The 24,337-nt window shown below is 38.5% G+C and overlaps 1 protein-coding gene across 1 annotated transcript in view; it reads right to left on the reverse strand.

Moving 5' to 3' along the window:
* The window catches only part of LOC107299588 (A disintegrin and metalloproteinase with thrombospondin motifs 14-like), a gene marked incomplete at its 3' end in the record, with an annotated part of 55,411 nt that overhangs the window by 16,381 nt on the left and 14,693 nt on the right, over positions 1-24,337 (reverse strand). The window contains exons 5-6 of the mRNA XM_015828953.1: positions 3,476-3,559; positions 1,816-1,972 (exon numbers count right to left, since the gene is read on the reverse strand). Of these exons, the coding sequence (XP_015684439.1) occupies positions 1,816-1,972; positions 3,476-3,559 (241 nt within the window). The remainder of the gene's footprint in view (positions 1-1,815; positions 1,973-3,475; positions 3,560-24,337) is intronic.

Here is a 24,337-nt window from a genome sequence, read left to right on the forward strand (position 1 = left end):
AAGAAGAAGAAGGAGAAGAAGAAGAAGAAGAAGAAGAAGAAGAAGAAGAAGAAGAAGAAGAAGAAGAAGAAGAAGAAGAAGAAGAAGAAGAAGAAGAAGAAGAAGAAGAAGAAGAAGAAGAAGAAGAAGAAGAAGAAGAAGAAGAAGAAGAAGAAGAAGAAGAAGAAGAAGAAGAAGAAGAAGAAGAAGAAGAAGCAGCTTCACCAGTTGTGACTGACAACTGGAAGAAGTATCTTCTTCTTCCTCAAGGAAAAAAAGGGAGACAAGGTAGAACTTTCTATTCCATCCCATTATCTTAGAACAATTTAAATGTAGATAACTAGAACAAAGGTCCCATTGGCTTAAAAAAGGAGCTTTCTTCATGATTAGTCTGTAGAAAAGAATCAGCTAAAATAGGAATCAGAAAAGTACAAATGCTTCAATCCAAATAATGGAGATATAAGCACTTGGTGATACTACTACATGCATTAGGAAGTCAGTGAATGGAACTCAAGTTTGCTTGCATTGGATTTTCCCCCCCTGCTCTTATGCATTATTATAATCTGTTAGGAAGGCAACTTTAGCTTTTTATTTGGAATTATTGAACTTAGTCTGGCATAATCTATGATTAATCAAACCACACTGACTCCAATAACAACTTTCTATAAATCTCTTGCACACTGCGGATGGTTGGACTAGATGTTTCTTCTATCCCCTTCAAACTTTGTAATTCTATGGTTCTATAAAACTTGGTTTTTAACTATCCGACTAGAAAATCAGAGCAGTTCTAAAGGAGTTAGGAGGAAATGAGTGTGTGTTGTTACCGGGGGAGGAGTGATTTTATTATTATATTATAATCGCTGTGAGTAGGTGGCTGTCAAGGATGAAACTCTGGCAGCTATGTGCCTCTGAGTTTTAACTTGCCTTTAGATTAAGGAGGAGAAATGTTACTTTCAAATGGGTTAGATGGAGAAACTAAACTTATACGGTTCAGCTGAAGACCATGAGAGCCTGAAGCCTTTTCAAGGACACCAGAATAGGTGTGGATTTGAAGCAGACAATTCCCATAACAAAGTGAACTTGTTTATATGGACTACATAAGATGTTGGGGGTTTGGCTGGGAAAAGTATTGTTTAAGTCTACGAATTAATGTTGGAACCTCAGAATAAAGTTTTGCTTCGAAAATAACCATGCAGTGTATTGAATAGTAAGATTTTCGGAGACAGAATGAACCTGGAGTTTTATTTGGATTCTTGATGTTGACAGAGGTTATATAAATTATCTTAAATAAATAAATAAATAAATAAATAGATAGATAGATAGATAGATAGATAGATAGATAGATAGATAGATAGATAGATAGATAGATAGATAGATAGATAGATAGATAGATAGATAGATAAATATGCAGAAGCAACAGCACAGGATTGGTAAGTTCTTTTTGATCACAAGTGGTGCAAGTATAAACAGATGGTTTCCCCCTTTTTTTGCTTAAGAATCCACAATTGTATAAAAAACATAAGGCAAAATTCACTGTTGTTTTAACAAATGTAACTGCCTTTTGCAAAAATAAATAGAATTTGAATGGGAGATCACCAGGAAATAGCAGAGTTGTGGGTCAGACCGGAACGTAAAATTTTGAAAAGTCCTTAAAGAGGGCAATAGTGAGCCAGTTCCATGTTGTTGTTCAGAAAGCAACGTGAATGAATGCAAATAGTCACAACTTTGGGTTTAAAACTTTTATGTACTCACTACTACAAAGGCCTTGGTCAAAAAAAGGGCCTTTTCGGTGGCGTCCACCAAACTGCACATATCTGATTGAGATAAATACAGTACCTTGCATACCTGCAGGACCAAAATCTTGCCTGGTGAGGAATACAGCATGATCGTGATATTCAGCATGTGCAGGATCTGAACGCTGTTGGGAATGAGCCCAGCGACACACCTGCTCCAAGCTTCGAGAAGGGTTCCCTCGCTCTATTAAAGTGATGGACTGAAAGGAGGAAGAGAAGACAAGGTGAAATCAGCATCTCTGCATGGCTTGACCCTGAAGCATCTCCAGGGCTGTCTTCTCCAACCAAAATCAACCCACCTAATTTGTCCTAGAACAGAACAAAACAGAAAATGGAATGGAATGGAATGGGATGGGATGGGATGGGATGGAATGGAATGGAATGGAATGGAATGGAATGGAATGGAATAGAATAGAATAGAATAGAATAGAATAGAATAGAATAGAATAGAATAGAATAGAATAGAATAGAATCTGAGACTTTGGAGGTCTTCTAGTCCAGTCTCCTGCTCAAGCAGGAGGACCTATATACCATCTCAGACAGTCTCTTTTTTAAAAACTACCAGTGATGGAGCGCCCACGATTTCTGTGGGTAAGCTGTTCCACTGGTTGATTGTCCTCACTGTCAGGAAGTTTCTCCTTAATTCCAGGTTGCTTCTCTCTCTGATCAGTTTTCAGTCATTGTTTCTCATCCTTCCCTCTGGTGCTCTGGTGAACAACCTAACCTCTTCTTCATTGTGACAGCCCCTCAGATACTGGATGTCCCCCATTTCCACTTCCCTGTCACATCACCTATATTTAAGAATAGCTTCCAACTTAAAATGAAGCCAGGCCAGGTTTTGGTTTTTTGGAAACATCTGAAAATAGAGCTGTAGCTGAAGGCCTGTGGTTATGCACAAAGCTTGGATCAGGAGTATCCACAGTGGGGAGGGGGGGGGGTTCAACAAAAATCAAAATGGCAGCCACAAATGGCAATCAAATGGTGGATTGCATGGTTGTGGCCCAGCTTGATTTATTTAACCATCTCCCTGCAAACATCCCGTCTAGAAGGGATGAATAAATCACAGCCTTTGGATTTTATGCTCCTAGAAATATGTGGGGTTTTTTTCATTTTATATCACAGGTATTTCCTATGTTTTATAACCACCAAGAATCTTGCGAACTGAAGATGATAATAAATCTAATAAATAAATTAAAAAAACACTAAAGCTGGTGTATACATCAGATGAAACAAGCTTTTGGCTACCATCAAGTCCTTTAGTGGCCAAGAACAGATGTTTGATCTTTCATCTACATTAAGAGTCTTTTGTTTGCTCAAGTCTTTTCCCAATATGCATTCTGCATTTAAAGAATGTCCTTTAAAAAATGAAACAAAACATTTGGACAGCATTTGGAAAACTAATTCCATCTCAAGTGTCCTATGATGACATGCACCCCATTAAGGCTGAGTCCTTTGTATGAGTTCTTTGACTCTCCCCTTTTTTCTTATTTTTGGGCATCCTTTCACTAAGAGGATGATGGTCAAGTACCATTTATTTATGGCAGCAGAAATGTTTGTATTACATCACTTTAAAAACAGTTGTTACCAGAGGAAGAAAACGGGAGAACACTATAAACTTCTTTTAAAACCTTTACTTCTCTCTAAATCATAAGCAAACATTTAAATTAAATAGGTGAGCAAGAGTGACATTGTGTGTATTTTACCTGTCTGTATCCCACCATGATCATTCTAACAAGGATAATATTTATGTGCACTCCCAGGGATTCATCATGGTAAATTTCATTTACCTAAAGCAAAAGAAAACATGTAAGAAACCCACAAATTATAATTATTTATGCAAAATCTTTTGGAGGTGAAAGATCCCCTCACCTCATTTGACCACACATTAACCCTGTGGTTATTACTCTCAATAACAGTTCCAGAGCCAGGTTAGAAACCTGGAGACTGTGACTTCTAGTCCTGCCTTAAGCACAAAGCCAGTTGGGTGACCTTGGACCAGTCATTCTCTCTCAGCCCTAAGAAAGAGGCAATGGCAAACCATTTCCAAAAACATCACCAAGAAAACTGCAAGGACCTATTCGGGCAGTCGCCAGGAATCAACACTGATTCAAAGGCATACAGATATACAAAGTTAGAAATACACAATGCTATTCAGGAACTTGTAATCATCTGAAATTCCAATATATTTGTCCTTGTTTCATGGGAAACTACTGCTGTGGGAAGATATTAACAAGTGCTTTATGATACTATTCAGGAGAACATTTGAATATCTGCCAGCTAAAGAACAATGTGCAAAACCACATCAACGCACGAATCCAGGAGAATTTCCTGCAAGTGGCTTATTAATTATGAATTATAAAGATGACATAGCCCTGCCTTCCCCCACCAGGTCTCTTTCAGATGTGTTAAACTACAACTCCCATGATGCCAAACTATAAAGATGCTGAAAGGAAATTAGTCTGGGCAAGATTTTTTTTTTTTTTTTTTTTTGGTAGTTAAGATTTTTTTTTTTTTTTTTTAATACAGATGTATAAAATAATCATCTATAAACACTAAAACTGATTCCTGTAACCTTTAACTGGGTGAAACAGTGTACCATAGTACAAAATGTTTTGAACCAAGGTACTTCAAATGGACTAATTTACAGAATGCATCCAAGTCTAGGACCCATGACTCCTGCGGAATTGAAATTTGGCAAATTTATAAAACATTTTATGACACAAAATTATCATAAAACAATTTATGACATAATACAAAATGTCATAAAACATTTTCTTTAATTGACTGTGCATACAGTTGAACATGGGCTACTTCCAAGACAGATACATCTCTGAATGTATCTCAACTTTTCCACTGAAGGCAGGATATTAGAAGCTCTGTTATTACTAAAGACATTGATGAGCCTGGTATGGAAATACCTCTGAAAAGAGTGACTTAAGAGGTCACAGGTTGTCCAGTAAATCTGTAAAAGTAGCTTTGAAATACAATTTGCTACAATCCTGCAAAAGTAAGTCTCAGGACAATTTTAATCTTTCACATATAACTAAATCACATAAAAGTATCAATTTAGATCAGAAGCTGAATTTTCATCTGTGAGTGATCTCTCCAGAACTGCCTCCTTTTTTCCCCCTTTTAGCTCCGCAACATCAGTTTGACTTTCACGTTCTCAGAGATTCAATATACTTTCAAATCAGTCATTCATTTCTACATAAGAACCTCCATTTTATAGGAGCTGAAAACGATGAAAGGCCAAAACAATCTTCTAGTAGTTTATTTACTTATTTATTTATTTAGTACGTTTATATGGCTTGCCAGATGTACTCAGGGGAATATAGCTAGTCCTTGACCTACAACCATTCATTTAGTGACTGTTCGAAGTTACAATGGCCCTCAAAAAAGTGACTTAATGACCATTTTTCACACTTACGACCGTTGCAGCATCCTCACGGTCATGCCTGACAACTGGCATGTATTTATGATGGTTGCAAGGTCCTAGGGTCATGTGATCACCTTTTGCGTTCCTTTGACAAGCAAAGTCAATGGAGAAGCCAGATTTTCTTAACACCCATGTCACTAACTAAACAACTGCAATGATTTGTTTCACAACTGTGGCAAGAGAGGTCATAAAATGGGGCAAAACTCACTTAATAGCTGTCTTGCTTATAGCAGAAATTTTGGGCTCAATTGTGATCATAAATCGAGGATTACCTATACATAGATAAAAACAAAACACAACCCACTAGCATAAAAACTGGCAAATCAAACCACCTCAGAAATCTGTCCAAAGACAGATACATCTTTGGCCACATCAGGGCTCCATTCACATTCTGACCCCAGGGCCCAGGGGAATAACTAGGTCTTCACAGCCATCAGGGTTGGAGTCATCCATATCACTAATGGGAGGTTATTCAAGAAGACTGGCGCCATGACAGAGAAGGTATCTTCTAAGATCCCATCAAGAAGCACTTTTTCATTGATTGGACTTGGAGCAGAGGAAGACTTCTCTGAAGAAGGGAAAACTACCTCAAAGCAAAATAAATTGCATTACCAAAAGACCATGTGCCTTATGCATTCTGTGAGCATGTAAACAGAACAGAATAATAGAATAGCAAAGTTGGAAGGGACCTTGGAGGTTTTCTAGTCCAGAGTTTACCAACCTTTCTCGGTTGGCGAATCGGAGGAAAAGGGAGGGGGAAGCATTTTACACGCGCACAACACAAACGGGGCGGGCCTAGCGTCCACGTGATACTCACTAGCCCTGCCCCGTTCTTGCATGGTGCAGTGCCCTGCTTCCACGCCCCGTGGCACAGCGGCATCCCATTTCCACGCTCCACTGCATGGCAGCAGCCCGTTGTTGCGCCCCGAGGCGTGGCGGCATCCTGTTTTTGTGCCCCGCGATGCGGTAGCATCCCATTTTTGCACCTTGTGGTGCGGCGGTGGCCCGTTTTTGCATCCCGCGGGTTGGGGACCCCTGTTCTAGTCTAATCCCCTCCTCAAGAAGGAAACCCTGTATCATTTCAGACAAATGGTTGTCCAATCTCTTCTTAGTTCTTCAAACCACATTAACTTATTTTGTTTTCCTGAGGGACAGAGCTCTGTTTGCTGTCATCTACAGAGGAGACTGAAACTATTTCGCATGTAATATTACACTGCAAATTTTACAGGGGTATCAGGTCTGCTTATATTCTGCCCCTCAAATGTAAATTTTCAGGAAGGGCATACAATTTCTCCGTGAAATATCTTCTGAAAGATTCCAAATCCTTTATCGCTTGTGCAGTTGCCAAATTTTATATTGCCATGATGATAATAAGGCATAACTGCTCATCTGATTTATTTATTGTTTCATGTTTAATACTTGCCAGCTATCTCATTTTAGCTGATTTACTTCATAGATTGTGATACTTTAGATTTATACTTGCCTAGGCAATCAGTATACCTTTATAATAGGTACATTACATTTTTATCTGTTACTTTATCTTTGTTATGCTGGTATTTTAATCACATCTACTTAACTTTGCTTTGGTGTGTATTTTTTTTTTTTAATTTGGCAGGTCATTGACTGAACAAACAGCATTTTCTTCTTCTTTCATCTACAGAAACATCTAATGCCATAGCAACAGTTTGCACAAAACATTCAAAGCACAACACCACTTGTATAAATATATTTGTTTTTCAAAATGTTATTGGAGATTACTAACATTTCTTCTCTCCTATTTTCTCAGGTGCTAAGGAAACCTTTTTTCTTTACAATAAACAGATCAGCGTTTGTTAAACAAAATGTACAAATAAGGGGAGAAATACCAGGTGACATATCACCAAAATGAACTTAGTACATGAGAATTTCCTATGGGGAGTTCATTAGCCATGAACTTCCTGCAAGAATTTTACAAATGAAATGGCCAAAATGTGAATGGAACTTATCCAGCAAAAGGGAAAAAGTTCATAACTCAACACATCTGCATCTCAGACTTTTCTGCCAGAAACCTTGTTAGACCATGAGTTCTTCATATTGTCTTAAATCAGCAGTTCTCAACCTATGGGTCGCAACCCCATTTGGGGTCGATCGACCATTTCACAGGGGTCGCCAAGCAAGGCTGTCCGCCATTTTTTCCCCCTTTTCCGGCGGGTGCCTTACCTCCCTTGAGCTGGGCCAGCTGGTGGTCGGCCTGCTCCGTCTCTGCCGCTTGCCAGCTACGCCTCGGCCGGCGCAGGGGGCGGAACCACGCATGCACGGCGCTCCCGGGCAGGGAAAGTCCTCGACTTACGACCGGTTGGGTAGTCCTCGACTTATGACCGATTTAGTCCTCGACTTACGACCGGTTTAGTCCTCGACTTACGACCGGTTGGGGGGTCGCGGCATTAAAAAGGTTGAGAACCACTGTCTTAAATACTAACAAACAGGATGTTTCCTATGGGGAAACCTACATAGGTTATGTCTATGAGAAACCTTGGTAGCATCATCGAACCCACCATGGCTGATCTTGAAAATCTCAGCAGGGTGGACCTGGTTAGAACCTGCAGTCTGGAAAAGGGCAATGGTAAACCACTTCCATTTTGCTGCCAAATCAAATACATAGCTGTGTCCATGATGTCATCAGGAATCACATTCAATCTGAAAGATGTTATCCTTGCCTATTTCTAGCTCAGTCACTTTTTAAGTCCTACGTGCACCAAAAGAATATCTGAAGCTGGAGAAAGGATAAGAAAAATTATTTTTCTTCCAACCATTCTTTATTTTAATCTTTCATCCAAGAGCCCTCACCTCAGTACTTGAAAACGGGCAGAACAGCGATAACACCAGTTTTCCTAAAGCAATGTCATAAGCAAATTACCTTCGCTCTGGGAAAATGGACACTGGTGTTTGCTTTCCTGAATAAGATTTGGTAATAGGCAATGAGAATTTCACGAACACAGAGGCTGGTGTGACTACTTGCGCAACATATACATAGTTCTTCTTGGTGCACAAATATGCCATCCACTAGCTCAGTGCACAAGTTTCTCTTCCCTCTGTGTGCAGAACGTAACTAATAGAATTAGACATGAATTTGATTTTACAAGCAAAGGCAAGTCTAGTAACCATCAAATAAGCATACTAACTTAAATATCCTACATTTTCAGAGTACAGTATAAAGAATTAACATGGGACCTTAACATAAAATTGTTCCAGAAACATTAGGATAGAGATGGGCAGCAGATAAGTTTAATAAATAAATAAACAAATAAAATTTGTCAAAATCAAGGTTTTCCAATATATTCCAAAGTTGCAAAGGAGTTACCAAGAACTCTAATTTCTATTCATTGTCTTCACTTAACTAAAGCGTGAAGATGCAACAACCATTTTTAGTGAATTGCAAATGTAATTTCTGGAAATCCAGAAATGCAAAAACACTCCATATTTCCTGAACTAGGAAATCTATGTGGAAAAACAAGCAGAATGCCTAATTGCCATTTCTTTATCAATTGCAGAAGGTAGGACCAGAAGATAGACAAGCCCAGAAGACAGGCTCAAGATCTAAATGGATCTCAATGGACTTGAACACTGGGGCCTGTGATCGTCCTAGTGGACGATCACTTAACCATGAGCAGCATTGTGCAGCAGCAGCCAAAAAAGCTAATACAATCCTGGGTTGTATAAACAGAGGCATAGAATCAAGATCACACGAAGTATTAGTACCGCTTTATAAAACCCTAGTAAGACCACCCCTGGAATACTGCAGCCAATTTTGGTCACTATATCACAAAAAAGATGTTGAGAGTTTGAAGAAGAGCAACTAAGATGATCAAAGGCCTGGAGACCAAAACATATGAAGAACAGCTGCAGGACTTGGGTTTGACTAGTCTAAAGAAAAGAATAGGGGTGACATGATAGCAGTATTCCAGTATTTGAGGGGCTGCCACAAAGACGAGGGGGTCATGTTATTCACCAAAGCACCAGAGGGCAGGACAAGAAACCATGGTTGGAAACTGATCAAAGAGAGAAGCAACTTGGAATTAAGGAGAAACTTCCTGACATTGAGGACAATTAGCCAGTGGAACAGCTTGCCTCCAGAAATCGTGGGCGCGCCATCACTGGAGATTTTTAAGAAGAGGCTAGACAGTCACTTGACTGAGATGGTATAGGCTCTCCTGCTTGAGCAGAGGGCTGGACTAGAAGACCTCCAATGTCCCTTCCAGCTCTATTCTATTCTAAAATGAAATTCAATGTAGATAAAAGTAAGGTTTTACACTTAGGCAAGAAAAAACAGCTGTGCTGGTATAGTACAGGTGAGAGGGATCTTGGAGTCCAAGTGGACAATTACTTAAATATGAGCCAATAGTATATGGCAGCAGCCCAAAAAGCCAGTGCAATCCTAGGCTTCATTAGAATAGAACCAATATCATGTGAAGTATGAGTACCACTTTACAAAGCTCTAGTATGGCCACATATGGAATACTGCATCCAGTTTTGGTCACCATGATATAAAAAAGATGTTGAGACTCTGGAAAGAGTGCAGAAAAGAGCAACAAAATGATTAGGGCCTGGAGACTAAGACATATGAAGAACGGTTGGAGAAATTGGGTATGTCTAGTCTAGTGAAAAGAAGGACTAGGGGAGATATGATAGCAGTGTTTCAGTATCTGAGGGGCTGTTACAAAGATGAAAGGGGCAAATTATTTTCCAAAGCAACAGAAGGCAAGACAAGAACAAACTGATGGAAACTAACCAAGGAAAGAAGCAACCTAGAACTAAGGAGAAATTTCTTAACAGCGATTACAATCAACCAGTGGAATGGCTTCACAAGTTGTGGGTGCCCCATCACCGGAGGTTTTGAAGAAGAGACTGAACAGCCACTTGTCTGAAATGGTATAGATTCTCCTGCTCATACAGGGGGTTGGATTAGATGAGCTCCAAGGTCCCTTCCAACTCTGTTATTTTATCTTCTATATTCTATGCACTGGAATAACAAGTGGATGTGCAATTCCAAATAAGAAGCTAGTAGTATCTACTAATACAATAATACAATGGTGGGATTCAAATATGTGAACAACCGGTTCTCTGTGTGGATGCCGCTTCCAGAAGGCCATTCTGGGCCCAGACAACAAAACATTAGCTACCGGTTCTGCTGAACTGGTACGAACTGGCTGAATCCCACCATTGCAATAATCAAGCAGAGTATAAATCTAAATCAAAAGTTCTACTAACCACACCTGAAGCCCTTTTAAACAGAAGAACACTGACACTGACATCCCCTAAACTCCACTGAAGATGTTACTTAGCCTGGTAACAAAACACTCGGAAACCCACCCACAAGCTCGGAGGACGAACCTCCACCCTCATAAATCTAAATCTTCACTCCCTTCTTTCAACAAGTAAACCATAGAAAGCTGTCTATTTCATACAACATGGTTGTGATGTGCTTTGTTTTACTATAGCTTAATATATTTTATGAACTCTACTATATGACTTTGTAAGCTATAAATTATGATTTTGGCAAATCCAACCAATGGTGGCATATTAAAAAAAAGGGCTTAAATATCCTAGGGTTTATAATAATTTATGAACTCAGCAAACAAAGATCAGCTGCTGAGCAGTAGCAGCACTGCTAAATGAACCCCTTTCCTCCTGTTTCCATACTTTGGAGCAGATTAACTGGTTGCTTGTGGTTGCATCTGCTTTGAATTCAGTTGGAGTTTAAAGAGAAAGTAAAAGAAAAAAATCTTTGGCTATTTGCCCTCTCCAGGAAACACTTATGCCCTTCATCGTGCAGATAATTGGAAAGACAGTTAGTTACACAGGTCACAAAGTCAAGTTTGCGATGAAAGGAAAAGCTGACTTAGAAGTGAAAGAGATGAGTGTTATATGTGTTCCTCTGAAAATCATTGCATCTTTACTGCGGGAAGGGAAAAGTAATCTCACTATTGAATCCTGTAAATCAGGGGTCACCAACCCCTGGTCTGTGGACCAGTACCAGGCCATGGCATGCCAGCAATCGGTCTGCACAAACAAGGAAAGCCCCATCCACAGGATGCAGGCAGCATACAAAACCACGACTCCTCCGGCCCATGGAAAAACTCTCTCCACTTAACCAGTCCCTGGTGCACAAAAGGTTGGGGTCCTCTGCTGTAAGTTATCAGCATTCAAAGTGCCCCAACTTAAATCAAGTCCACTTCTTAGAAGAGGTGAGGAAACTGGGTTTTCTGGCATGTTTTTCTGGCCAGCTTGATACAGCTCACAAACTTTCTCAGTTAAACCTCACAAACTTTCTCAGTTAAATCTTCACATTCATTTATATGTGCAGCTGCTTGGTTTCGCCATCAGCCCCAAAGGTAGCTTTGTCTGTACACTTAGGGAGAAAGTCCCAGAGGTTCAGATAGGTACATACGAAGACAATCTGGAGAAACAATTTGGACTAACTTTGCTGAGCTTCTTGGAAGATGCAACTGCCTCAATGCTTTGAGAAGAGGTGTCCAATTTTAACCAAAACATTTTAAATGCTTTTCAGAGCCCCAGGACCAAGTGAGGAACTGCAGGTAACAAGGAAGTGCTCTATGACTTCTTCTTAAAAGACGAGGATTTCATAGGAAAAAGATTTTGCAAAATAAAATCATCACTATCTTTTAAGGCAACTTGGCAATTTTAAGATGTGTGGACTTCAACTCCCAGAATCATGAATTCTAGGAGTTGAAGCCCACACATCTGAAAGTTACCAAATTCAAAAAACACTGTTTTCTGCCATGCTGTGCATTCCACACTTTTAAACTTCTTAAGATGGATTTATCAAAAATACAGAGAAATCTCTTTTAATTCTAATTGCAATTCCACAGTGAAATAATGTTAAAAATCAATGGATGCAAAATTCCAGGTTATCAACATCCATTCATTCTCCTAAAATGCTCATGAGCATGCTGTTAAGATGAAAAATACAATAGCTTAATCAAGGACTAGTCCAGGGGTAGGCAACCTTGGCTCTTTTATGACTCGTGGACTTCAACTCCCAGAATTCCTGAGCCAAAATTGCCTACCCCTGGGCTAGGATCATAAGAAAAGTTATTCTATTTGTGATTCCTTAGTCAAAAGTTTTCATATGACTAGCAGATATTAAGATAGTAATCCATACATCAAGAATCTTCAAATATTGGAATAGAAAGTACATTATTATTATTACTGGGTATCACACCAATAGTATTATCTGCTCTGAAAATCCATTATTCCTCATCCATTACTTCTAATCAGACTCAATTTAGACAAAATGTTTAATGTTACAATAACACCTTGCATTTCCTGCACATCAAGACATGCACAAAATTTAATTTTCACTAATGAAATAATGGTGAAGAGATTTTACTGCTGCATCAATCTCTGTGTTGGTAAAGTACCTCACTTATTTACCCTAGATATACATTTTCCTAAGGGTGGGCTAAAACAAATAATTATGATTAAGTTTCAGGCAGCAAGTAAGAACACATGGCAAAAATATTCAAAAGATTACATCAAAGAGTTTCAGTTTTCTTTGAAAAAAAATAATAAGTGTACTTGTATTAAAAATGCACTAACTGCATTTTCAATAAAAAATATTGTGAGATGGTTTCCCCTCACAACTCTAAGGTACTTTCCAAAGCTACATTTAATAAACTACATTTCCCAACAGTTACATCATGCTGATGTAGAAATGCACAAATGCTACAATATTTAGCATGACAGAATTACTGTAGAACATGGGAAGAAACTATCAGAATCTACTTCTCCCATAGATGTTTTTTTTTACATTCCCACATTTTATCACTACCAGACAATTAAAGGCTTCCTTGTTTTTTGCTCCCCTTGTTTCCAAGGTCTTTTTATGCCTCAGGCTGTTTAAATAAATATCTGGCACAAAAGGAGAGCTGACTGGGATCGGAAGAATAAAAGGAAGAGTAACTGTTTATCCTGGAGCAGTCTTTATTGAATTCCGACCACCCCACAGTTATTCTTAATAATGAGAGGATGTTACATTTAGTTCAGCTTTTCACTGCGGGTAGAAGACGTTTGTCAAAAGTTTGATTAATGAATACCCCAAATTAAATTCTTCCCCAAGGGAATTTAGTCCACAATTACACAATTACCCTGTTTGACAGCCAAAATAGGAAGACACTTAAGAGACTATGTATTGTCACCTAAATTTACTGCTATAATTGGATGTGCAAAAACTGTAAGGAATTACAAAGAGAAGTTTTGTCAACTATGTAGTCAAATCAAGAAAAGAAGACTTTTTTCTCACAATTCTGGCAAAAAAGTGTTCCATCCTAATAGCAAAATTGGAAGTGTGATATAAATAATATGCCTCATGATTGTAATGTAATTAATGAAAAGACCTATCTAGTTATATAGGTGGAGGATACAAGATAAAAAGTTTCATACTTTATTCACCAGTATCTCAGCCCAGTATTGGTGATAACCATCCTTTCAAATACAATATGTATTGTGTCCTCCCCCCCCCCCCCCCCCCCCCCCCCNGTCATTGACTGAACAAACAGCATTTTCTTCTTCTTTCATCTACAGAAACATCTAATGCCATAGCAACAGTTTGCACAAAACATTCAAAGCACAACACCACTTGTATAAATATATTTGTTTTTCAAAATGTTATTGGAGATTACTAACATTTCTTCTCTCCTATTTTCTCAGGTGCTAAGGAAACCTTTTTTCTTTACAACAAACAGATCAGCGTTTGTTAAACAAAATGTACAAATAAGGGGAGAAATACCAGGTGACATATCACCAAAATGAACTTAGTACATGAGAATTTCCTATGGGGAGTTCATTAGCCATGAACTTCCTGCAAGAATTTTACAAATGAAATGGCCAAAATGTGAATGGAACTTATCCAGCAAAAGGGAAAAAGTTCATAACTCAACACATCTGCATCTCGGACTTTTCTGCCAGAAACCTTGTTAGACCATGAGTTCTTCATATTGTCTTAAATAGTAACAAACAGGATGTTTCCTATGGGGAAACCTACATAGGTTATGTCTATGAGAAACCTTGGTAGCATCATCGAACCCACCATGGCTGATCTTGAAAATCTCAGCAGGGTGGACCTGGTTAGAACCTGCAGTCTGGAAAAGGGCAATGGTAAACCACTTCCATTTTGCTGCCAAATCAAATACATAGCTGTGTCCATGATGTCATCAGGAATCACATTCAATCTGAAAGAGACGTTATCCTTGTCTATTTCTATTTCCATCATCCCCCGATGGAGGACTATACCTGCCTAAGAGCTAAGTTTTCACGTCTGTCCTGGGCGAGATCAAGTAAAAAAACTGTGATCTCTATGGTCCAGGACGGGCATGGCAACTTTGGCTGACTTGATCTGATTGGGCAGGAATACAGTCGTAACCTATGGGTGGATCCTCCATCTCCAGTGCTGGAGAAAGGGGCAGAACAGCGATAACACCAGTTTTCCTAAAGCAATGTCATAAGCAAATTACCTTCGCTCTGGGAAAATGGACACTGGTGTTTGCTTTCCTGAATAAGATTTGGTAATAGGCAATGAGAATTTCACGAACACAGAGGCTGGTGTGACTACTTGCGCAACATATACATAGTTTTTCTTGGTGCACAAATATGCCATCCACTAGCTCAGTGCACAAGTTTCTCTTCCCTCTGTGTGCAGAACGTAATTAATAGAATTAGACATGAATTTGATTTTACAAACAAAGGGAAGTCTAGTAACCATCAAATAAGCATACTAACTTAAATATCCTACATTTTCAGAGTACATTATAAAGAATTAACATGGGGCCTTAACATAAAATTGTTCCAGAAACATTAGGATAGAGATGGGCAGCAGATAAGTTTAATAAATAAATAAACGAATAAAATTTGTCAAAATCAAGGTTTTCCAATATATTCCAAAGTTGCAAAGGAGTTACCAAGAACTCTAATTTCTATTCATTGTCTTCACTTAACTAAAGCATGAAAATGCAACAACCATTTTTAGTGAATTGCAAATGTAATTTCTGGAAATCCAGAAATGCAAAAACAGTCCATATTTCCTGAACTAGGAAATCTATGTGGAAAAACAAGCAGAATGCCTAATTGCCATTTCTTTATCAACTGCAGAAGGTAGGTCAGAAGATAGACAAGCCCAGAAGATAGGCTCAAGATCTAAATGGATCTCAACGGACTTGAACACTGGGACTTGTGATCGTCCTAGTGGACCATCACTTAACCATGAGCCAGCAGTGTGCAGCAGCAGGCAAAAAAGCTAATACAATCCTGGATTGTATAAACAGAGGCATAGAATCAAGATCACACAAAGAATTAGTACCGCTTTATAAAACCCTAGTAAGACCACCCCTGGAATACTGCAGCCAATTTTGGTCACCATATCACAAAAAAGATGTTGAAAGTTTGGAGAAGAGCAACTAAGATGATCTAAGGCCTGGAGACCAAAACATATGAAGAACGGCTGCAGGACTTGGGTTTGACTAGTCTAAAGAAAAGAAGAAATAGGGGTGACATGATAGCAGTATTCCAGTATTTGAGGGGCTGCCACAAAGACAAGTGGGTCATGTTATTCACCAAAGCACCAGAGGACAGGACAAGAAACCATGGTTGGAAACTGATCAAAGAGAGAAGCAACTTGGAATTAAGGAGAAACCTCCTGACATTGAGGACAATTAGCCAGTGGAACAGCTTGCCTCCAGAAATCGTGGGCGCGCCATCACTGGAGATTTTTAAGAAGAGGCTAGACAGTCACTTGTCTGAGATGGTATAGGCTCTCCTGCTTGAGCAGAGGGCTGGACTAGAAGACCTCCAATGTCCCTTCCAGCTCTATTCTATTCTAAAATGAAATTCAATGTAGATAAAAGTAAGGTTTTACACTTAGGCAAGAAAAAACAGCTGTACTGCTATAGTATAGGTGAGAGGGATCTTGGAGTCCAAGTGGACAATTACTTAAATATGAGACAATAGTGTGTGGCAGCAGCCAAAAAAGCCAGTGCAATCCCAGGCTTCATTAGAATAGAATCAATATCACGTTAAGTATTAGTACCATTTTACAAAGCCTTAGTATGGCCACACTTGGAATACTGCATCCAGTTTTGGTCACCATGATATAAAAAAGATATTGAGACTCTGGAAAGAGTGCAGAAAAGAGCAATAAAATGATTAAGGCCTGGAGACTAAGACATATGAAGAACGGTTGGAGGAATTGGGTATGTCTAGTCTAGTGAAAAGAAGGACTAGGGGAGATATGATAGCAGTGTTCCAATATCTGAGGGGCTGTCACAAAGATGAAAGGGGCAAATTATTTTCCAAAGCAACAGAAGGCAAGACAAAAACAAACTGATGGAAACTAACCAAGGAAAGAAGCAACCTAGAACTAAGGAGAAATTTCTTAACAGCGATTACAATCAACCAGTGGAATGGCTTCACAAGTTGTGGGTGCCCCATCACTGGAGGTTTGGAAGAAGAGACTGAACAGCCACTTGTCTGAAATGGTATAGATTCTCCTGCTCATACAGGGGGTTGGATTAGATGAGCTCCAAGGTCCCTTCCAACTCTGTTATTTTATCTTCTATATTCTATGCACTGGAATAACAAGTGGATGTGCAATTCCAAATAAGAAGCTAGTAGTATCTACTAATACAATAATACAATGGTGGGATTCAAATATGTGAACAACCGGTTCTCTGTGTGGATGCCGCTTCCAGAAGGCCATTCTGGGCCCAGACAACAAAACATTAGCTACCGGTTCTGCTGAACTTGTGCGAACTGGCTGAATCCCACCATTGCAATAATCAAGCAGAGTATAAATCTAAATCAAAAGATCTACTAACCACACCTGAAGCCCTTTTAAACAGAAGAACACTGACACTGACATCCCCTAAACTCCACTGAAGATGTTACCTAGCCTGGTAACAAAACACTCAGAAACCCACCCACAAGCTCGGAGGACGAACCTCCACCCTCATAAATCTAAATCTTCACTCCCTTCTTTCAACAAGTAAACCATAGAAAGCTGTCTATTTCATACAACATGGTTGTGATGTGCTTTGTTTTACTATAGCTTAATATATTTTATGAACTCTACTATATGACTTTGTAAGCTATAAATTATGATTTTGGCAAATCCAACCAATGGTAGCATATTTAAAAAAAGGCTTAAATATCCTAGGGTTTATAACAATTTATGAACTCAGCAAACAAAGATCAGCTGCTGAGCAGTAGCAGCACTGCTAAATGAACCCCTTTCCTCCTGTTTCCATACTTTGGAGCAGATTAACTGGTTGCTTGTGGTTGCATCTGCTTTGAATTCAGTTGGAGTTTAAAGAGAAAGTAAAAGAAAAAATCTTTGGCTATTTGCCCTCTCCAGGAAACACTTATGCCCTTCATCGTGCAGATAATTGGAAAGACAGTTAGTTACACAGGTCACAAAGTCAAGTTTGCGATGAAAGGAAAAGCTGACTTAGAAGTGAAAGAGATGAGTGTTATATGTGTTCCTCTGAAAATCATTGCATCTTTACTGCGGGAAGGGAAAAGTAATCTCACTATTGAATCCTGTAAATCAGGGGTCACCAACTCCTGGTCTGTGGACCAGTACCAGGCCGTGGCATGCCAGCAACTGGTCTGCACAAACAAGGAAAGCCCCATCCACAGGATACAGGCAGCATACAAAACCACGCCTCCTCCGGTCCATGGAAAAACCTCTCTCCACTTAACCAGTCCCTGGTGCCCAAAAGGTTGGGGTACTCTGCTGTAAGTTATCAGCATTCAAAGTGCCCTGGCTTAAATCAAGTCCACTTGATTTCTGGCCAGCTTGATAGAGCTACCTCACAAACTTTCTCAGTTAAATCTTCACATGCATTTATATGTGCAGCTGCTTGGCTTCACCATCAGCCCCAAAGGTAGCTTTGTCTGTACACTTAGGGAGAAAGTCCCAGAGGTCCAGAGAGGTACATACGAAGACAATCTGGAGAAACAATTTGGACTAACTTTGCTAAGCTTCCTGGAAGATGCAACTGCCTCAATGCTTTGAGAAGAGGTACCCAATTTTAACCAAAACATTTTAAATGCTTTTCAGAGCCCCAGGATCAAGTGAGGAACTGCAGGTAACAAGGAAGTGCTCTATGACTTCTTCTTAAAAGATGAGGATTTCATAGGAAAAAGATTTTGCAAAATAAAATCATCACTATCTTTTAAGGCAACTTGGCAATTTTAAGATGTGTGGACTTCAACTCCCAGAATCATGAATTCTAGGAGTTGAAGCCCACATATCTGAAAGTTACCAAATTCAAAAAACACTGTTTTCTGCCATGCTGTCCATTCCAAACTTTTAAACTTCTTAAGATGGATTTATCAAAAATACAGAGAAATCTCTTTTAATTCTAATTGCAATTCCACAGTGAAATAATGTTAAAAATCAATGGATGCAAAATTCCAGGTTATCAACATCCATTCATTCTCCTAAAATGCTCATGAGCATGCTGTTAAGACGAAAAATACAATAGCTTAATCAAGGACTAGTCCAGGGGTAGGCAACCTTGGCTCTTTTATGACTCGTGGACTTCAACTCCCAGAATTCCTGAGCCAAGATTGCCTACCCTTGGGCTAGGATCATAAGAAAAGTTATTCTATTTGTGATTCCTTAAGTCAAAAATCTTCATCTGACTAGCAGATATTAAGATAGTAATCCATACATCAAGAACCTTCAAATATTGGAATAGAAAGTACATTATTATTATTACTGGGTATCACACCAATAGTATTATCTGCTCTGAAAATCCATTATCCCTCATCCATTACTTCTAATCAGACTCAATTTAGACAAAGCGTTTAATGTTACAATAACACCTTGCATTTCCTGTACATCAAGACATGCACAAAATTTAATTTTCACTAATTAAATAATGGTGAAGAGATTATACTGCTGCATCAATCTCTGTATTGGTAAAGTACCTCACTTATTTACCCTAGATATACATTTTCCTAAGGGTGGGCTAAAACAAATAATTCTGATTAAGTTTCAGGCAGCAAGTAAGAACACATGGCAAAAATATTCAAAAGATTACATCAAAGAGTTTCAGTTTTCTTTGAAAAAAAAATAGATAAGTGTACTTGTATTAAAAACGCACTAACTGCATTTTCAATAAAAAATATTGTGAGATGGTTTCCCCTCACAACTCTAAGGTACTTTCCAAAGCTACATTTAATAAACTACATTTCCCAACAGTTACATCATGCTGATGTAGAAATGCACAAATGCTACAATATTTAGCATGACAGAATTACTGTAGAACATGGGAAGAAACTATCAGAATCTACTTTCCCCATAGATGTTTTTTTTGACATTCCCACATTTTATCACTACCAGACAATTAAAGGCTTCCTTGTTTTTTGCTCCCCTTGTTTCCAAGGTCTTTTTATGCCTCATGCTGTTTAAATAAATATCTGGCACAAAAGGAGAGCTGACTGGGATCGGAAGAATAAAAGGAAGAGTAACTGTTTATCCTGGAGCAGTCTTTATTGAATTCCGACCACCCCACAGTTATTCTTAATAATGAGAGGATGTTACGTTTAGTTCAGCTTTTCACTGCGGGGAGAAGAAGATTCAACTTTGTCAAAAGTTTGATTAATGAATACCCCAAATTAAATTCTTCCCCAAGGGAATTTAGTCCACAATTACACAATTACCCTGTTTGACAGCCAAAATAGGAAGACACTTAAGAGACTATGTATTGTCACCTAAATTTACTGCTATAATTGGATGTGCAAAAACTGTAAGGAATTACAATGAGAAGTTTTGTCATCTATGTAGTCAAATCAAGAAAAGAAGGCTTTTTTTTCTCACAATTTGTGACTTCTGGCAAAAAAAGTGTTCCATCCTAATAGCAAAATTGGAAGTTGTTAGATCGCGCAGGCAGTAAGACACGAGTCGAGTGACAGTCAGCTCTTGGTTTATTGGCAAGGCATAAAGTAAATCCGGACTGGCTCTCTGGGCCAGGGGAGCCCTCTTTTATGGGATTCCCCTGGCTTGTAATCACACAATTCCATTGGCTGGCAAGACCCTGTTGCTAGTTAGCCAACCAGCAACGGGCNATGAAACTGTATGCAGATGGAGAAGGGCAATCACCCTTAATGGGCGATCAATGGTGAAGGGCAATCACCCTTAATGGGCGATCAATGGTGAAGGGCAATCACCCTTAATGGGCGATCAATGGTGAAGGGCAATCACCCTTAATGGGTGATCAGGATATGCATAGGGGATTAAGGGGGGGGGAATACAAAGAACACAACAGAAGTGTGATATAAATAACATGCCTCATGATTGTAATGTAATTAATGAAAAGACCTATCTAGTTATATAGGTGGAGGATACAAGATAAAAAGTTTCATGCTTTATTCACCAGTATCTCAGCCCAGTATTGGTCATAACCATCCTTTCAAATACAATATGTATTGTGTCCTTTCCCCCCCCCAAAAAATCTGGTAAACACAAAAGCTGTGTCTTTTGTCCATACCACTTGATGGGAAGATTAATGAAAAGCTCACCTGACACAATGCTCCTCCATGGAAAAGAAGAATTTCCATATGCACAAAAAATGCAGCCAATTAGAATTAGAATCCAGCTCAGTGTTTCTCAATCTCAGCAACTTTTAAGATGCATGGACTTCAACTCCCAGAATTCCCCTGCCATGCTTAGGCTGAGAATAGACATTTTACAGAAAGGCCTTTTCTCACAACATATTTAACTGAGTTATGAGGGAAAGGAGATAAGCACCTCATGCAAACTCCAAAACTAAGTTAATCCCATTAACCTAGAGAATATCAGAATTAGCCTCAAGCAGATGCCATTTCATTTGGGCCAAAAGAAATATACCCCACCTAATTTACTTTCCCCATATTGTGTGAGCTACTTTCTGAAGGATTAACTGTCCCTTCTGTCATCTGTGATTAAAATGAAGTCATAGAGAGGCTCTGCAAAGTTTAAATTTAAAAAGGTCCAAATGTCTAGGAATAGGGAGGGTTGTTCGTAATGTGGGAATAGAGCCAAAGTGACTGATGATAAAAAATGGGTAAAACATATTTAACAGATTAATAAGGGTTTAATTTGCATATTGAGTGCCTAACAAAATGAACAAAAAATAAGAAATGCTGTGTAATTAATTGTCTCAAATCTGGTATAAATAAAGGACACATTAAGAAACTAAAATGTCATTTGCAAGACAACAGAACATATTCCTTAAGTGCATTTTGTTTGTTTCCATCCTCAGTAACCGGATACCTAAGCTGCACATGACAAACTGAAAGCACAAACACCATGCTTAGCAAATGTGGAATATCATACTGTGTGCCCATTAAAACAAAAGAGAAGATAACTCTGTGATCCAGTGTCTGATTTAGATGGCATCTCTGACAGTAGTGAACACCATAAAAAAGAAAGAAGTTGTCCAGAGAGAAACTAACTAAACATTTTTAGAGACAAAGTGTAACTATAACAAAATATAAAAACACCCAATAATTAGCAGCACAGCATAATGATGACAAACCAAAGGAACTTTCCTATAAAACCAGTGTTGCAACTTAATAATAAAGCTGATTTTGTGCTTCAAAAACTATCTATCTATCTATCTATCTATCTATCTATCTATCTATCTATCTATCTATCTATCTATCTATCTATCTATCTATCTATCTATCTACCTACCTACCTACCTACCTACCTACCTACCTACCTATGTCAACAGTATCTATAATCTACACAATGTTTCTCAACCTTGGCAGCTTTAAGATGGGTGTACTTCAACTCCCAGAGTTCTGGGAGTTGGTCCATCTCTTTTAAAGTTGCCAAAGTTGAGAAACACTGACCTAAAGTGAGTTGTTCCAATGCAATAAATGGCAAGTCAGAAAAAAAATCTAGCTACTTAGATATTTCCCTAGGTTCTGATGGGACTCCAGATAGCCCAGCACGAATTCTCGACCACTGTACAATAAGTAATCAGGCACCTTAATTAGCACTAAAATGTACCAGTTACAATTTTCTCTTCAATAGTATCACAAGAAGGTTTTTTCCCCCTCTAATCAGATTAAGGTGGCAGGAACCGCTAGTAGCTGCTGGAGCTAGTTTCCATCTCTCAGCTTCATGTGTAACAATGTGTAAAGAGCTTTATCCTTTCATTTGTAAACACAACTGTTAGGAATGTAATACATAAGCAATACCAGCACAGGGCTGTGCCACTGTGCTTGGAAGTCTGACAATGATGGGGAACTCTTACAATGGCTGCATTGAGCTGATCCTAGCTCAGGGGTCTTCAAACTTGGCAACTTTAAGACTTGTGGACTTCAATTCCCAGAATTCCTCAGCCAGCCCTCAGGAATTCTGGGAGTTGAAGTCCACAAGTCTTAAAGTTGCCAAGTTTGAAGACCCCTGTCCTAGCTGATCATTCCGCTGCTGATCATATTTTGTGTTTTTTTAAATTGATCATGGATAATTTTTGTGTATTTGCATACTCGACTGGTTTTTAACTTGTTTTTTTTATTGTTTTTTATATGTTGAGAGCCGCCCAGAGTCATTTAGCTGAGATGAGCAGTCATACAAATTGAATAAATATAAACAAATAAAATATAAATACATACATACAAACATTTCCCATTTCTTACAGTGTGATTTTCAAAATTTCCAGCTTCGGCAGATTGCTTAAAGGCATTAAGCCAAGCATTTGCTTACTTTCCAACAGCTAATACTTAGAGAATAAAAATCTCTGGCCATAAAATCCAGGCAAGCAAGCCAGGAAAAAGTAATTCCCTTAGCTTTTATCAGATTATTTTTAATGAAAATGGGATTATGTTGTGAATAAATACATGAATAAACAATTGGTGCTGTTCTGCCTGCCTTTTATTAGTCCAGCAAGCGCAAAGGCAGTGAGTTTTAAATACTTCTGAGGGTTTAACCAAAATAGAAGAAAATGCAATATAAATGATAAAAGCCCATATTGCATGCCTGGCTTTTACCTCTATTACAATAGTTGATGGATTTACGCTTCTGGAAACTCTTCATCTAATAATTGCTCCCAATCCATTCCTTCTCTTCCCATGCGAAATGCCACGTGGATAGTCCTGCATCATCTGAACATGCTCGTTCAAGACATTCACATTTGAGATAGTAGGCAAATAATTATATCCTTAAATACTGTAGCAGTCATAATAGCTATGCTATCTGCTTTTTTCAAAGCAAATATCAGCTTTTACAGCACCACTTTAAATAGTCCAAATAAGTCTTTGTAAACATTTTTTGATGAACTGTTTGAAAGACCAACATATTTCCAAAATATACAGAATAGTCAAGTAAGTTTATTACAGTCAAAAACCAGAAACCAGAAAAACTTTCTGGACAAAGGCATGCAGGCAAATTGAAACAAAACAGATTAAAGTTTGTGATGGTCAAAAATGACTTCAACTGTAATGGCATATATAACCTGCACATATGCATGCATCCCTGATTGGGGACAACTGTAGACAACAAACTGAAATTTAATTCTGTTAAATTTTGTGAATACAATGGTTTTGTGAGTCCTTTATATAGGTTTGTGTGTTCACTACATCATATCTTGGGTAAGGAGAACACTATCCAACGTTCCCAGTGTATGAATGTCTAATTCATAGCTGCTCTTGAACATAATGAGATAACTTGATGGTCCAAAAATTATGTCTGAAGTCGGCTGGTTCTGAGAAAACTTCACCTGGTCCATTTCAAAATAGGTTCTGATGTTTCTTTGGAAAAATCTGTAGATGTTCGTTCTCAGAAACAAGGTCTACTCCTGCACCAGTCTACCTCTTCACAAAGATTCTGTGAATATTCCCTTTGAATGCCAAATAGGGAGACACCCAATTCAGTTGAAAAGAGAGATGTTCTTCTAAGTGTTGTTTAGTCTGCAGTTATGCAATATGCAGACATATTGCAATGAAAACTTTTGTTTCAAAGAAGTACAATAAAGCACAACAATTATCTGATATGAGTACTTCAGTTATAACTTTGTCAGTGTGACTATTTAAAAAAAGAAAAGAAAAAATAACCCATGCTTAGATCCATACCACACTAATG

Source organism: Protobothrops mucrosquamatus, unplaced genomic scaffold, assembly GCF_001527695.2.
Source record: "Protobothrops mucrosquamatus isolate PMUCROS unplaced genomic scaffold, P.Mucros_1.0 scaffold5150, whole genome shotgun sequence".
Classification (NCBI taxonomy): Eukaryota; Metazoa; Chordata; class Lepidosauria; order Squamata; family Viperidae; genus Protobothrops; species Protobothrops mucrosquamatus.